We start from the raw sequence: 15,771 nt of genomic DNA on the forward strand, positions 1-15,771 counted from the left end.
TGCCCCCATTCTATTGGTGAGAGTAAATATTACTTACCACTTTGGTAATACTTGGAATCGTGGGTCCATCGGAAACCAGTACATAACCCAAAGTCTGTCAGTTTTATATGGCCATCGCGGTCAATCAGGATATTATCAGGTTTAATATCCCGATGAATGAAGCCCATTTTGTGAACACTTTCCACAGCACAGTTCAGTTCAGCAATGTAGAATTGTGCCAGAGGTTCCGGAAAGATGCCCATTCTGATTAAGAGACTCATCATGTCCCCTCCTGGAATGTAGTCCATCACAAAGTAAAGATTGTCTCGGTCCTGGAATGAATAATAGAGTCGAACCACCCATTCGTTGTCAGCTTCTGCCAAGATATCCCGCTCAGCTTTCACATGAGCAACTTGGTTACGCAACAACACATCTTTCTTCCTCAGTGTTTTCATTGCATACAACGCATTGGTATCTACTTTCCGAGCTAGGCACACCTCCCCAAATGCACCTATTCCCAGGGTCTTGATCTTCACAAACATGGACTTATCCATCTTTGCCCTTTTCAGACGGATATAATTGGATTCTTTCTGGCACAGCATCTTGCGCATCTGATCCTGGGCATCTTTAGACAACCCAACCTATAAACAAAGGCAGACAACATTTTCAAATTGAAACCCCTGGAGGTACAAGCTCTGACCGCATAGCGTACTATTTATTTAAGAACAGATATGAAATAGTTTTTAATTCATTTCCTGTAGCATTGCATATGGGGTATCCAGATCAAGTGACGAGGTTGATGGTGCTTACTGGGCAAGGATATACACTGACCCACAGTTCAGGCCAAATTTTTAATCATACATTCAACACATATTTCTACATTTTCATTATAAATTACTACATCCTCAAGTAAAATGAAAATCACCAATGTAAATTTCCTATGCTGTGGCAATGGTCTAATGGTATTATCACTAGACTATTAATCCAGAAACTCAACTAATGTTCTAGACACCCGGGTTCGAATCCTGCCAAGGCAGATGGTGGAATTTGAATTCAGTAAAAGAAAATCTGGAATTAAGAATCTACTGATGACGATGAAACCATTGTCAATTGTCAGAAAAAATCCATCTGGTTCACTAATGTCCTTTAGGAAAGGAAATATGCTGTTCTTATTCGTTCTGGCCTACATATGACTCCAGAGCCACAGCAATGTGGTTAACTCTCAGCTGCCCTCTAAGGGTAACTAGGAATGGGCAATAAATGCTGATGAGGAGATGCCAGCATTGGACTGGGATAGTCACTTTAACCTGGTGTTGTGAGACTTCTTACAATAAATGCTGGTCAGCCAGTGATGACCATGTTCAACAAATGAAAACTGAAAAAAACTCCTCCTTCTAGGAGCAGCAGCAACCAATGTTACATATTCTGATTGTGGGAAGCAAGTTAGCCTTTCTGCTCAACTTCATTACGACACAATACAATGCTGAATAAATGTTTAAAAACTGCAAGATGCCAACACTTAAAGACAGAGGGCATCAATCATCAACAAACACCACCCCTGGCAACAGATAAATTTCTAGATTTCTCTTCATTGAGCCATTCCCAGGCCTGTCTCCCCACTGATGAGACAATATAAATATATGATAAGTTTCACAGACAGGTCCCTTTTTAAATGTGAACAGATGAGCTTATGATGGAAATGCTGACAGGAAATGCACAAGGAGATTAGATTTGAAAATATTACAGATATAATTTGCTTCATACTTTAAGCTTTCAAGCATTTCTTTATAAAATTTCACAAACTGAAAACATCATGATGCAAAGTAGCATTAATGCTGCAATTAATGCACAAGACTTAATGTGATGTTGAAAATTAAAATTAGTTATATGCTCCTGTCTAAAGCTTTGCAGTTAAGGTACCAATGGATGGGCACTTTAGGACCTGAATTCCCCTTTGATGAAACATGAGACAATTTCTTCTTCATCTGCCTACAAAGAACTCAATCCACGGAAAGGACATGATACATGGCTTTGAAACATTACTTCTGAGTATGTGCTTTTATCAATTACTGGAAGAAAACAATTCTGTTTCTTGCTATCATAGATTTCACCACCCCCTCAACACAAAGACCACAGATGAAACTAACCAACAGGGAGGGTGAGCAAAGATTAGATTGCAATTGAGTATTCCATGAAAATTTCAACTGACTCCAGAAACTCCCACTAACTGAGAAAAGAATATCAATAAAATGAAATTCATTTAAAATGATGAAAATTGTGGTTGAGATTTGTTGGGTAATGACAAAGAAGCTATAGAATTTCAATTCAAGAATAGGAACTTGTATTTATGTTACTTACACTTTTACAAGTACAGCATGTTCCAAATTGTTGCACTTCATTGATTGTGATCCAAGTGTTGCAATGCAGAGGAACTTAGCAGCTAAATTTGTGCACAGCAAAGTCCCACAGAAAAATGATAATGACCAGGTCATCTGCTTTGGTAGTCATGATCAAGGGCAAAATGATGATCAGGTCACCAGGGAGGACTCCCCTGTTCTTCTTCAAATAACGCTATAGGGTTTTTTAAAGTCCAAATAGCACATCCAAAAGTGTATGCCTCCAATAAAGTTTCAGCCTAGATAGCACGTCCAAATCTCCGAATCGGAATAATTCGCATTCAAAAGACGAATGTGCTGCCACAAAGTCAAGGCCGATGCCATTTAGAATACGGAGTTTGAATGATCAATATAGTACTTACCTCACCAGATACAACTAACAACTTATATCCCAGTCACATTAGGTGAGGCCACACCTGAGGAAGGATGTTCTTGCTTTCAAGGGGGTGCAGCGAAGGTTTACCAGGCTGATTCTGGGGATAGCAGAACTGACTTATGAACAGAGATTGAGTAGGTTAGGATTGTTTTCGCTGGACTTCAGACAAAGGAGTGGAATCTTACAGAGACTTATAAAATTCTAACAGGACTAGACAGAGTAGATGCAGGGAGGATGTTCCCAGTGGTGGGGGGAGTCCACAACCAGGGGTCACAGTCTGAGGATTTGGGGTAGACCATTTAGGATGGAGATGAGGAGACGTTTCTTCACCCGAAGAGCGATGAGTCTGTGGAGTTCATTACCACAGGAAGTAGCTGATGCCAAAACATTGAATGTATTCAACAGACAGCCAGATACAGCACTTGGGGCAAATGGGATCAAAGGTTATGGAGAAAAAGCAGGTTTGGGCTATTGAGTTGGATGATCAGCCATGATCATGCTGAATGGCAGAGCAGGCTCAAAGGGCCAAATGGCCTCCTCCTGTTCCTATCTTTTACAGTTCCATGTAAATGAGGATCTGATTAGAAATATAGCAAAAATTAATACTTAAGTGTCTTTAATCTTTGAAGATACATTCTCCAGATTGTTGGAATTAATGTGGTCTGGGTAAACTGTACTATACTATTATTTTGCAATCAGATGGTTACTTCATTACCATGTGTATTAAAAAGTTAGTGCACACAATGTCAGTACACCACCTCTAGAAGAGATACAGACATCAAAATGGACATCCTTGTAGGCCTGTCATACAGCCAATGGCAATATAGAAAATGAAAATAATCTACTGGTAGGCCAACCTTTATTTGTCAATCATCATCCTCCACACAACACTAGAAATATAACAGAACTTAGGATAAACAAGGAGATCCCAACTGCAGGGCACATCTACTAAAAATAATTTAATCCATTATTACCAAGAACAAATAAATAGTGCTAGCATAGCAGATAGTTGCCAGACCTATTGACTATATAGTTTTTTTGCAGTGTTTGAGATGTTGGTAAGAGCTAAGGAGGGGCTGCAATGATTTCAATGCTATCAAACTGGGTCTATCCAGGTTTTTATGTCAGATAGGCAGCTGGACAAAGTAGTAATGGTGATGGATTCAATGGTGGAAATGGAGAAACAGGAACGCCATGGGAATACATGTGGAGGGTGATGCCCTCTTATAAGACACATTCGAGGAGAGGACTCAGGTGCAATTCAAAGCAGGTAGATTGGCCATGATAAATTGCCCCATAACGCCAGGGAGATTACTGTGGTGAATGCGTGGGGTTTGGGAATAGAGCCTGGGTAGGATCGTTGCTGGTGGATTCTCAATGCGTCGAATGGTCTCCTTCTGCATCGTAGGATATGATTCTATGAAAAGGCCACGAGGAGAATCCACTGGAGGAAATACAGTATCAAACAGAATTGAGATCATATGGACATTTGAAAAACGAGACTGGAATTGGATGGGTCAAAAGCAAGAAGCAGCCAGGACTGAAATCAGAAGATGGACTCTGTTCAGAAAGTTCCAGCTCACCTTAACTGACACTGACAGAGGATAAATGCACAGGCATCATAAGAAACATTGAGGGGAAGAAATGTTAACTGTGCTTGAAAATAAGTTTGTATGAAGAATGGACTCCACAAAGAAAGCAGAGAAGCTATGAGAAGGGAACAGAAATTATGCCCCTTTTTAAAGTTTATTTTAATAATGTCACAGGTAGGCTTACATTAACACTGCAATGAGGATGGCAGGTGGCATAGCGGTTAGCGCTGCTGCTTCATAGTGCCAGGGATGTGGGTTCAATTCCTGGATTGGGTCACTGTCTGTGTGGAGTCTGCACGCTCTCCCCATATGTGTGTGGGTTTCCTCTGGGTGCTCCAGTTCCCTCCCACAGTAATTTCATTGCAGTGTTATAAGCCTACTTGTGACACTAATAAGTAAACAAACAACAGAATTACTGTGAAAATTCTTCTGTCGCCACACTCTGATGCCTGGTCGAGTACACTGAGGGAGAATTTAGCAAGTCAATGCACCTAACCAGCACATCTTTCAGACTGGGAGGAAACTGGAGCACCCGGAGGAAACCAACCCACGCAGACACGGCGGGGGGAATGTGCAGACTCTGCACAGACTATGACCCAAATCAGGAAGTGAACTTAGGTCCCAGGCACTGAGAGGCAGCAGTGCTAACCACTGTGCCACTGTGAGTTTGCCTGTAGGTAGGCCTCATGGCAACACGTAGTTAGACAGATTTCCTACAGGCGAGGATAAATTGTAACACTGTCCGAATAACTTATTTTTTAATGCATTTATGATGTTAAAGGTCATGCCACACAAGCTGAAAAAAAAACAGGAGTGCTCCTGTGGTTTGCACCAGAATTCCCCTTCAGTGACCATCAATAAAGAAGGTTAACAACAAAAGGTCCATAACACAAATATCTGTGTCAGTGTTTTGCTGGAATACTCTAAATCCCAAGTCCTGTACCTTCTTCTGCTTTAAATACTTACTCAGATTTCCATTAACAGGTGTATTAGTCTCTGCTTCACTCACTCCCAATAACTAATCATATCTACTGCACACCCTGGATCTATTCTGTCACATACAAAAAAAAGTTTCTCAAATACAACCTGCATTTGGCTGTCCTTTGATTAACACATACAACTCTAAATGCCCCATATTTTATCTTGAATTATTCTAAGAACTTGCATCAACAGATCTCAACTTTAGCCTTTTTGACTCATCATGACCACTCCAATGGTACAAATTACATAGCTGAGGATTGAATATTGTGATCATGCTTATCAACATTATCTCAACAGTACTTTCTCTCAGTACCTGGTGATCTATCTATGCACTTTGAGTGCTCCTCAGTATTTTTTTCCAGAAATCCTTTACTATATTTAGCTCCATATCTTCATCTGATGTGCCTACACTTTTGATTGCCTCACATTTAACAGCCTTTTCATCTTCAGCTCTTCAAATTTCCCTTTTCACATTCTCACTACACCCTCTACATTCGTGATCTTTTTCAGTATTATTCACCTTCATTTTATCACATCTTCCCATTTTACATTTCAGTTTCATTCATACAAAGGACTAATCTTCATTGTTCCTCTTTTCACCTATTTATTTTGTACTGCATAATCTCATTTGTAACTCTCAATGATGAGCCAGCTTGCTTTTGCATTCCACAACACAAGACCAAGGCATTTTTACATTTCAGTTCTGTGATAGAACTCTCCACTGCAACCTTAGGAAGAACCGACTGAATTTCTATAGCCCCTTTCACAACCGCCATAAACTAGAGGCTAAATAGTGAGGAAATTAGGGAAATCATTTCAGCAAAGAAAAATATTGTTGAGACTTCTGAAAATCTGAGAAATCCCTAGGACCTGTTTGACTACATTTAGGAGTCGCAGCGTCATGTTGCAACTGTACACAACTCTGGTGCGGCCGCACTTGGAGTACTGTGTGCAGTTCTGGTCCCCACATTACAGGAAGGATGTGGAGGCTTTGGAGAGGGTGCAGAGGAGGTTTACCAGGATGTTGCCTGGTATGCAGGGGAGGTCCTATGAGGAGAGACTGAGGGATTTGGGGTTGTTTTCACTGGAAAGAAGGCGGCTAAGAGGGGATCTTATAGAAACATATAAGATGATTAGAGGTTTAGATAGGGTGGATGGTGATAGCCTGTTTCCTCGGATGGAGAAAGCTAGCACGAGGGGGCATGGCTTTAAATTAAGGGGGGGTAGTTATAGGACGGATGTCAGGGGCAGGTTCTTTACCCAGAGGGTGGTGAGGGACTGGAATGCCCTGCCTGCTGCAGTTGTAAATGCGCCTAGTTTGGGGGCGTTTAAGAGATTGGTGGATAGGTTTATGGACGAAAAGGGATTGGTTTAGATTAGTGGGTCAATGTTTTTTTTTTAAAAATAAGACTGGTCGGCGCAACATTGTGGGCCGAAGGGCCTGTTCCGTGCTGTAATGTTCTATGTTCTACATCCTCAGGTTCTAAAAGAAATGGCTGCAAGGATAATAGACGTATTAGCTATGATTTTCCAAAATTTCTTCAATTCAGAAACAGTCCCGCTACGTTGGATAGGAAATGCTGGAAAATCTCAGCAGGTCTGACAGCATCTGTGAAGAGAGAATAGAGTCAACGTTTCATGTCTGGATGACCTTTAATAGAGTGGCTCTGACAAAGGGTCATCCAGACTCGAAACGTTGGCTCTATTCTCTCTTCACAGATGCTGTCAAATCTGAGACTTTCAGCATTTTCTGTTTTTGTTTCAGATTCCAGCTTCCACAGTACTGGAAGTTGGCAAATGTTAGTTAATTTTTCAAAAAGGGACAGAAAAAGCAGTGAAAACAGGCTGGTTAGCTTACCATCAGTTGTCAGGAATCTATTATCAATGAAATCTTAACAATGCATTTAAAAAAGCATTGTATCATTAGAAGTCAACGTGGCTTTATTAAAGGGAAATCCTGTTTGAGAAATTTAGAGTTTTAAATTTGAGGATGTAACTAGTAGGAGGAACTAGTAGATGTAGTATACCTGGATTTCCAAGAAGGCATTTGATCAGGCACCACACGAAAGGTTAGTCGCCACTTAGGACAGGAGTAGGCTATTTGCCCTGTCAAACCTGGATTGTAGCTAATCATATACCTTTGCCACTTTCCCATAATATCTTCATACCTCTTGATGTCATTTGTCTCAAGAAATGTAGTGATTTGTCTTGAACAAGCTCGATTATTGAGCTTCCATAGCCTTCTGGGGTAGAGAATTCCAAAGATCCACCATCCCATGAATAAAGAAATTCCTCCTGGTTTTAAATAGCCCATTACCTATCCTGAGGTTACATCCCCTGGTTTTAGACTCTATAGCTGGGAAAACATCCACCTGCCACAGCCTGAAAGAATTTTATAATTTTCAATGAGGTCACTCTTCATACTTCAAAATTACAAGGGAAGATAGACATAGGGTGCGATCTAGATGCCCCACTTGCCGCAAATGCAAATTACATTACGGTTGCAAAATCTCACAAGCAGCTAAAATGGAATTTGTGCCGCGTAATCTTAGTTTGAGATCTTCCCCGGCAGTGATGTGATCAGGTTCATGCCCAAAAATGAAATGAAATATATTTTAATATAATTAAAGGGCTTTACATTGTAGCTTCCACCCACAATGCATCTTCCCCTCGGTAGCATGACGTTTCATCAGCACAAATCACCAATCATGGTGACCACACTGGGGTGTAGTAGTTCCTGGAGGCCCCAAGGGTTGGGACAAGGCTAGGCATTGCTAAGGGGCACTTGCCAAGGGGCTCTGGCAGGGGGCAGGGGGTAGCTCACCTATACTGGGGTGGTGGTGGGGTGGTGAACAGAGAGAGAGAGTGTGTCGTTTTTTTTGGGGGGGGGGGGCGGTGAGAGGAGAGAAGCAAGAGCCCCAATGCCTGTGAGGAGAAAGTGGGGGCACTGAAGGGAGTTCCTCCAATATTTCCATGGTGGGAGGGAAAGGGGGCTCTCCTAATGCTTGTGGGGTTGGTCCCCCATGTCTGTAGAGGGGGGACTAAATATTAAACGCCCATTAAAGGTCCTGAGTCCCTGGAGCAATGTCCTGAGTCTCTGGATTACCAGGCCAGTGACAAGACAGACATCATGTAGAGATGCCAGCATTGGACTGGGGTAAGCACATTAAGAAGTCTCACAACACCAGGTTAAAGTCCAACAGATTCATTTGGAATCACAAGCTTTCGGGGCTCAGCTCCCACTCACCTGAAGGAGCAGCGCTCCAAAGCTTGTGATTCTGAATAAACCTGTTGCACTTTAACTTGGTGAAGTAAGACATCAACATTTACTGATAACAGCACACTAATTGAGAAAGTACTAACATATGAATCAGCAACAGGCCGCTCAGCCCCTTGCAGCTGCTCTGCCATTCAATAAGATAATGGCTGATCTGATTATAACCTAAATTCCATATTCCCCTGATAACCTTTCACCCTCTTACTTACCAAGAATCTCTCTACCTCAGTCCTAAAAATATTCAACCCCTTTTTGCCTAAAGAATGTCAAAGACTCTCGGCCCTCTTAGGAAAAAAATTTCCCATCTCTGCCTGAAATGGGCAACAGCATATTTTTAAACAGTGACCCCTAGTTCTAGATGGTAAACTCTGGGGAACACTGAGGCTGCTGCAAGGGATATAGACAAACGAGTGGGCCACAAGATGGCACATGGCGTATAACGTAGAGAAGTACAAAGTTATTCACTTTGGTCGTAACCATAGAAAAGCAAAATATTTTTAAAAGGTGTGGATGTTCAATGAACTGATTTATAATCTTGGCTGTACTTTTACAAGGAACACAAAGATAGCATGGAGGTTCAGGAAGCAATTAGAAAGGTAAATGGCATGTTGGCCTTTATTATAAGTGGATTGTTACAATCACACAGGGTTTTAGGTGAATCCAGATCTGGTATAGTGTGCACAGTTTTGGTCTCCACATTTAAGATATAGCTGCATTGGAGGAAGTATATTGAAGGTTCAATAGATTGGTTCCTGGGACGAAGGGGTTGTCCTATGATGAAAGATTAAGTTGGATGGCACGGTAGCACAGTGGTTAGCACTGCTGCTTCACAGCTCTAGGTTTGATTCCTGGCTTGGGCCACCGTCTGTGTGGAGTCTGCACATTCTCCTCGTGTTTGTGTGGGTTTCCTCCCACAGTCCAAAGCTGTGTGGGTTAGGTTGACTGGCCGTGCTAAAATTGCCATCCTGAGATGTGTAGGTTAGGGGGATTAGCGGGTAAATATGTAGGGATATGAGAGTACTGCTTAGGTGGGATTGCAGTCAGTGCAGACTCGATGGGCCAAATGGACTCTTTCTGCACCGTAGGATTTTTATGATTGTATGGTCTTGTATTCTGTAGAGTTTAGAAGAAAGAGGCGCGATCTCATTGTATCCTATAAAATTCTGAGGGGGATTTATAGGGTGGATGCTGAGAAGGTGTTTGCATTGGTAGGGGAATTTAAAATAAGAAAGCTGTCTCAGGCTAAGGGGCTAATCATTTAGGACTGAAATGAGAAGAAATTATTTTGTACAAAGGGTTGTGAATCTTTGGAATTCTCTGCCCCATGAATTTGCGGATATACTTACAGTTGGGATAGACAGACTTTTTTGGTCTTTTGGGGAATTAAGGGATATGGGGAGTGGATGGAAAAATTGAGTTGAAGCCCAAGATCAACGATGATCATACTGAATTGCAAAGCAGGCTCTTGTGTTCTCAGGATTTTCCCAAAGTGAAATTTTCCAGCCAATTAAGTGTTTTTAGAGTGTTGTCACTGTTGCAACATAGAAAATGTAACAAATGAACAGCAATAAGATGATGCTAGTTGAAGGACAAATAATGACCAGGATGCAGGGGCGAACTCCCCTGCTCTTCTTCAAATAGTGCCAGGGGATCTAACTGCACAGGGCCTTAATTTAATATCTGAGCTGAAATACAGTGCAGCCCAGCACTGATGGGACAGCCCAGGTGACGTGCTCAAGTGACTGCAGAGAGACTTTATACTACAATCTTTTAAATGTAGTATAAGAGTATCATTTCCGAGCTGGGACTAACTGAATTGTTCAAGACACAGGGCAAAACTCAAAAAGGTTATAATTTTCCTGCATGTTTGGCTTTTACCCAGATGCTCATTGTCTGAGGCTGCTTAATGACATGCTTCAGGAGATGTGCCTCCTATAAAACAGGAATGAAAAATGCAAAAGGAGTGAACAGTCTGGCCATTTCTATCCTCTTCCTGCTGACAAGCAATGGCAGCAAACAAAAGGATGGAGCGGAGGCCTGCCTGAATGATGCTTGTTACAGACGACATGCGTTACGGAAAGCTTACCCTCGACATTTCATTTTCCAGCTGCTTTTTGCGATGCAACCTCTGCTGATGCGACTTGAGCACATTCTCCACGTGCTGCTCCATGAAGAATTTGAAGGCTTGCGAGGAGTAAATTTGAATCCGTGACTCTCTACGTTCCTCATCCTTTTTGTTTTTCCTAACTGGGACAGGTGATGTTGTAATCTGTTTCTTCTCCTTCTCCGCAGCATCAAACCGTTCTCCGTATTCAGCAGCCTTCTCATGCTCTTCCTCTTCTGTGCTCTGAGCAGCTGGGAGTATGGACTGCTTTGCTGTGTGCTCATCTTTGTTAGATTTAGCTACGGAATCATACAGAGGCACAGGCTGATTCTGTTGAAGCAAGTGCTTGGGGTAGGGTGGAGGGGGAGGCTGGTAACTCGGGGCTTCAGCCACAGCTGGACACTCGGGGACAGGTCCGGTCTGCTGCATCCAGGGAGGGTGAGTAGGTGCTAGTGCAGTCTGCAGCTCGGGTTTCTGTACACGGATACTCTTCACAGGCTGCAGAATAGGGGCAGGGGTAATGGCAGTCACGGTGGTGGCAGACGGCTGGGAGTTGGAATGAGGCTGCCGGCTGGACAGAAGGTGATTGTTAAAGGAATTGGATCGCACAGGTGTATTCAGGTTTTGAGAAGGGTGCCAGTTAGGCATCTCCGGACCACCGCTTGAAGACTGGGGTTGGGAGGGAGGTGGCTGTGGCCATGAAGATGCAATTGTGGGTGCACTGATGTTGTAAAGATCCATATTCTGGCTGTTGCGGTTTGGTACCATAACAGACTGTGAAACATTGCCATTCAGGTTGCTGCTGTAGTTGGAAGCTGCAGTCCCACCAGCTTGCATCTGGAGGGCACTGGGACTCAGGCGGCTAGGTTGAGAGTGTGGGTATGGTGGTGGCTGGCGGCTCACTGGATTTCCTCCCATAACATTTGCGTGTGGCACAAAATGTCCACCTATTGAGCTGTCTGGTTGTGTCGACCCATTTTGGTGTCCTGTTCGGCCTGCTGGGTAGTTGTATTTACCACAGGCGGCATTTTGCATGATAATAGGTTGCCTACCTAGTGGAATAGGACTAATCCCCCTCTGGCCTTGGGATGGTGGATTCATCATAGAGGCAGCGCCAAGGTTGGCCGGCGGGAATCCATCCTGCCAGGCTCCTTGTGGCACAGGAGATATCCGAGTGATCATGTACTCCATGTTTCCAGAGAAACGTTTTGGCTGCTGGTTCCCTTCCCAGGAGGGTGGCGGAGGAGTGGTGCCACGTGGGGGAGGAGTCTGTCCTCTGGGCGGAGGCGGTGGAGGAGTTACACTCCTCACTGGAAGTGACTGCGGGGGATTTGCTCTCTGAGAGCTCACTCCTCCCATAGGCCCCTGTCCATTACCTGGATGGCTCTGGGTGTATGCAGTAATTCCAGAACTTGAAGATAACGGTCGACCCATTTCTAGCTGGGAAACTGGGCTGTCTGCGCGATATCCCACACCCTCCATCAGTGATGGACCATGTCGTGATGCAACCAAAGATTCTTTTGAACCCTTCCAGCTTGGCCTTCGGTTAATTGTTTGCTGAACAGTATTTGATGCTGTTTAGGAAGATGACAAAAATAAAATATGATATAAAGTAATTCAAACAAGATATAGTTCTATAAGATTAAATGACATTTTGCAGACTATGAAAAATGCAACATTATTCCTCTCAATTGTCAATTAGCTTCATAATATTGTAATTTACTTTTCACCTCCATTCTCTAATGAACAAGCAGTTCATTGGTTCAGGGGAAATCGCAATTAGAAAATATCAAAATCAAGCATTCCAAAGTGGTGCACAGTACAGCCAGCTGCAGGGTAAAGCTTTGCCTAAAAGAATGTTATCCATGATTTGAAATCATGGACCCACTCCTCTCTACTTCAGGAAGGCCCAATCTTACAACACCCAAATTCTGGCCATGTAAATCCACAATTTCCACTGCTGCACCACCAATGACCATTCCTTCAGCTACTACGTCCTATGTTCTGGAATTACACCTCCCTTCTCCCCTTGCCAAGATTGTGACATCTCTCTTCCTCCAATAAAAGCTACCTTCCTCTTTCATAAAGCTTTTGTTTGCCTGACCCCATATGTGGCGTCAGTATTATGTTGGAGAGCACAGTGGTTAGCACTACCTGCCTCACGGTGGCAGGGACCCTGGTTCGATTCCTGGCTTGGGTCACTGTCTGTGCTGAGTGTGGACATTCTCTCTGTGTCTTCGTGAGTTTCCTCCAGGTGCTCCGGTTTTCTCCCACAGTCCAAAAGACAGTTAGGTGCATTGGCCATGCTAAATTCTCCCTCATTGTACCCGAACAGGCGCCAAAGTGTGGCAACTAGGGGATTGTCATAATAACTCCATTGCAGTATTAACGTAAGCCTACTTGTGATTAATAAATAACTTTAAATTAATTAAACTTTGTTTGATAATGCTCCTATGAGGTGCTTTGTTTCTTTTTAAACCTCTGAAAAGATATATAGGTGCAAGTTGTTGTTTCCTACTCTAGCTGTTCAAATAATATGTCTTAATCTCACAACATTGTTAAAATGTTCAATTACTCATACAAGCTACAAAGTGAAAGATTGCATTTTACTGCTAGCTTTTGCTCAGCTTTGAGCAGATTCAGCAGAGTTCAACTCATAGCCAGCTTCTGTTAGCCAACTGCTTACCCAGCTGCAGGAGAATCTTATCTCCAGAGCAAGAGCAAGACCAACCAGGATTTAAGATATCAATAAGATAAATTATTAAAATATGCAAGCAAAAATATGTCAGCCTGATAAAACTTGGATACTTTAAAATGTTTAAAAGCAACTAATTATGCTTAGCCCCAAAGTGTTACTTAGCTGTTTACACTAACTCCTGGGAATGGCTGCGTTCTCGCTCCTAACTTTTCCACAGTTACAGAAAGGAAACAGGTCAGTGTCAATGATGTGTATAAAGTTAAAAAATGCAAATGCTGGAAATATTAATTAAAAATACAATGCTGGATATTGTTTAAAAAGTTAAAACTAAGATTGAAAGGAAAGGGGTTACAGAACCAGGTCTGGTAGAAAGATTAAGAGACAGTTCAGCTTCAGAGCTGAATGACTCATTCCTATTTTATGTTCTGCTTATAGATCATGAGACCATTCACTCTCTCTGTGGAGTCAACATTCCTAACTCTACCTGAACTACCCCAATCATCAACAGTATAGTACAATGACTACATGCCCACAAGGAAATAGACTTTGTACTTGCCTAGTGAAAGCTTTTGTGCTGAGCTATCAGAGGTGCAGACAAAGGGAAGCCTTTAGACACCTAATGTCCCTGACAGAAATATGTCATTCCAATTGCTGTATATAAATAGTTATTTTGAAATATACATCTTCTTAAAATAGACAAAAAGTCAGTTAGCCAATGATCAAATATAAGCAGATACACTCCCTTCCAATTGTGTACTCTCCTCCACTGCTCAATCTACTTCTGATATAAACTTTATATAAATCACAAGATAACCACTTTCTCCATGGAAAGGGAGGATTAACCCCAATCTCCTACATGCTCAGACTCATCTTTATATGCAAAACTGAAGCCAATGGGAATGAAGGGGAAACTCTCCACTGATTGGCATCATGCCTAGCACAAAGATGGCTGTGGTTGTTCGTGGCAAATCATCTCAATTCCAATATATCACTGCAGGAGTTCCTCAGCCCAACCATCTTCAGCTGCTTCATCAATAAACTTCCCTCAAGCATGCCAGAAGTGGGAATTTCACAGATGATTTCACAAGATTCAGCAGCATTTGCAACTTGTCAGATACTGAAGTAGTCCACGTCCATATGCGGTAAAACCCGGACAAACATTCAGGTTTGGACTGATAAGTGGCAAGCAACACCCATGCCACAAAAGGGTCAGGAAGTGATAATCCCAAGAGAAAATCTAATCATCATCCAATGACGTTACCAGTATCAAAATCCTGGCTTATCAGAAATTGAACTAGCTGTATAAATATTGTGGCTACAAGAGCAGGTCAAAGACTGGAAATTCTGCAGCAACTTATCTCCTGAATTCCTAAACACTGTCCACCATCTACAAACAAGGCAGGATTACGTTGAAATACTTCTCACTTGCCTAGATGAGTGCAGGTCCAACAATATTTAAGAAATTCAATACCATCCATGGCAAAGTCTGCTTCATTGGCATGCCGATCACAATCTTAAGTATTCACTACTTCCACCACTGACAGTGCCAGCAGTGTGTATCTATACAAGATGTACTGCAACAACTCATCAAGGCTCTTTCAACAGAACTTTTCAAACCCCTGGCTCCACTTAGAAGTCAAAGGCAGCAGATGCAGGTGTTGCCCACAACCTGCAATTTCCCTTCAAGTTGAATATCATCCTGACTTGGAACTATATTGTCGTTCCTTCACTGTTGTTGGGTCTAAATTCTGGAACCTCCCCCCACTTCCTAACAACACTGTAGGTACAACACATGGACCACAATGGTTTCAAGAAGTTGGTTGAAGACAATTTAGGATGAGCAACAAATGCTGGTAAGCCAGTGATACCCACGTCTTGTGAAAGAATGAGTGTTCAATCCCAGCAGGGTAACTGCAGCAAAATAAATAGATGACAGAGTGGAATGTGGGGAGGCAAACAAGGATTTCAATACATCTTTGTTTCCAAGTGCTGGATTGGAATATTTTAGAACACAATCGGCCAATATATGTCTGGATAATTTATATTTCCAATGCTATTCCTGGAGAGGAGCTTACGAACATTATTTCCAACTAATGGGCCTGGATTGTACAGATGCCAAAGTTCAGTGCATCCATAAAAAAACTCTTGTCTTCTGAGGCCACATGTGTGGTTCAAGTGCAGGAGACCCAGAATAAAGCTGATTAGTGTTGTATGGTATTTGCAGTGCAGCACTGATGCCAAACCCACAACTGCGTTTCCAATAAAATGCGCAAGGCCAAAATGGTCTGCAGAAATGCACACAATCAAATATGAAAGGGAACTGGTTTTACAATAGCATAGTTAAATAAGTGCCAAAGGTGACGTGAAA

General features: G+C 42.4%; 1 protein-coding gene across 2 annotated transcripts in view; it reads right to left on the reverse strand.

Moving 5' to 3' along the window:
* The window catches only part of lats1 (large tumor suppressor kinase 1), a 41,002-nt gene that overhangs the window by 15,419 nt on the left and 9,812 nt on the right, over positions 1-15,771 (reverse strand). For both annotated transcript variants that reach the window (XM_080191930.1, XM_080191929.1), the window contains 2 exons: positions 10,688-12,279; positions 38-620 (listed from right to left, as the gene is read on the reverse strand). In XM_080191930.1, coding sequence (XP_080048056.1) covers positions 38-620; positions 10,688-12,279 — 2,175 coding nt within the window. The remainder of the gene's footprint in view (positions 1-37; positions 621-10,687; positions 12,280-15,771) is intronic.

This window comes from Carcharhinus amblyrhynchos, chromosome 7, assembly GCF_965287045.1.
Source record: "Carcharhinus amblyrhynchos chromosome 7, sCarAmb.v2.hapA, whole genome shotgun sequence".
Taxonomy (NCBI): Eukaryota; Metazoa; Chordata; class Chondrichthyes; order Carcharhiniformes; family Carcharhinidae; genus Carcharhinus; species Carcharhinus amblyrhynchos.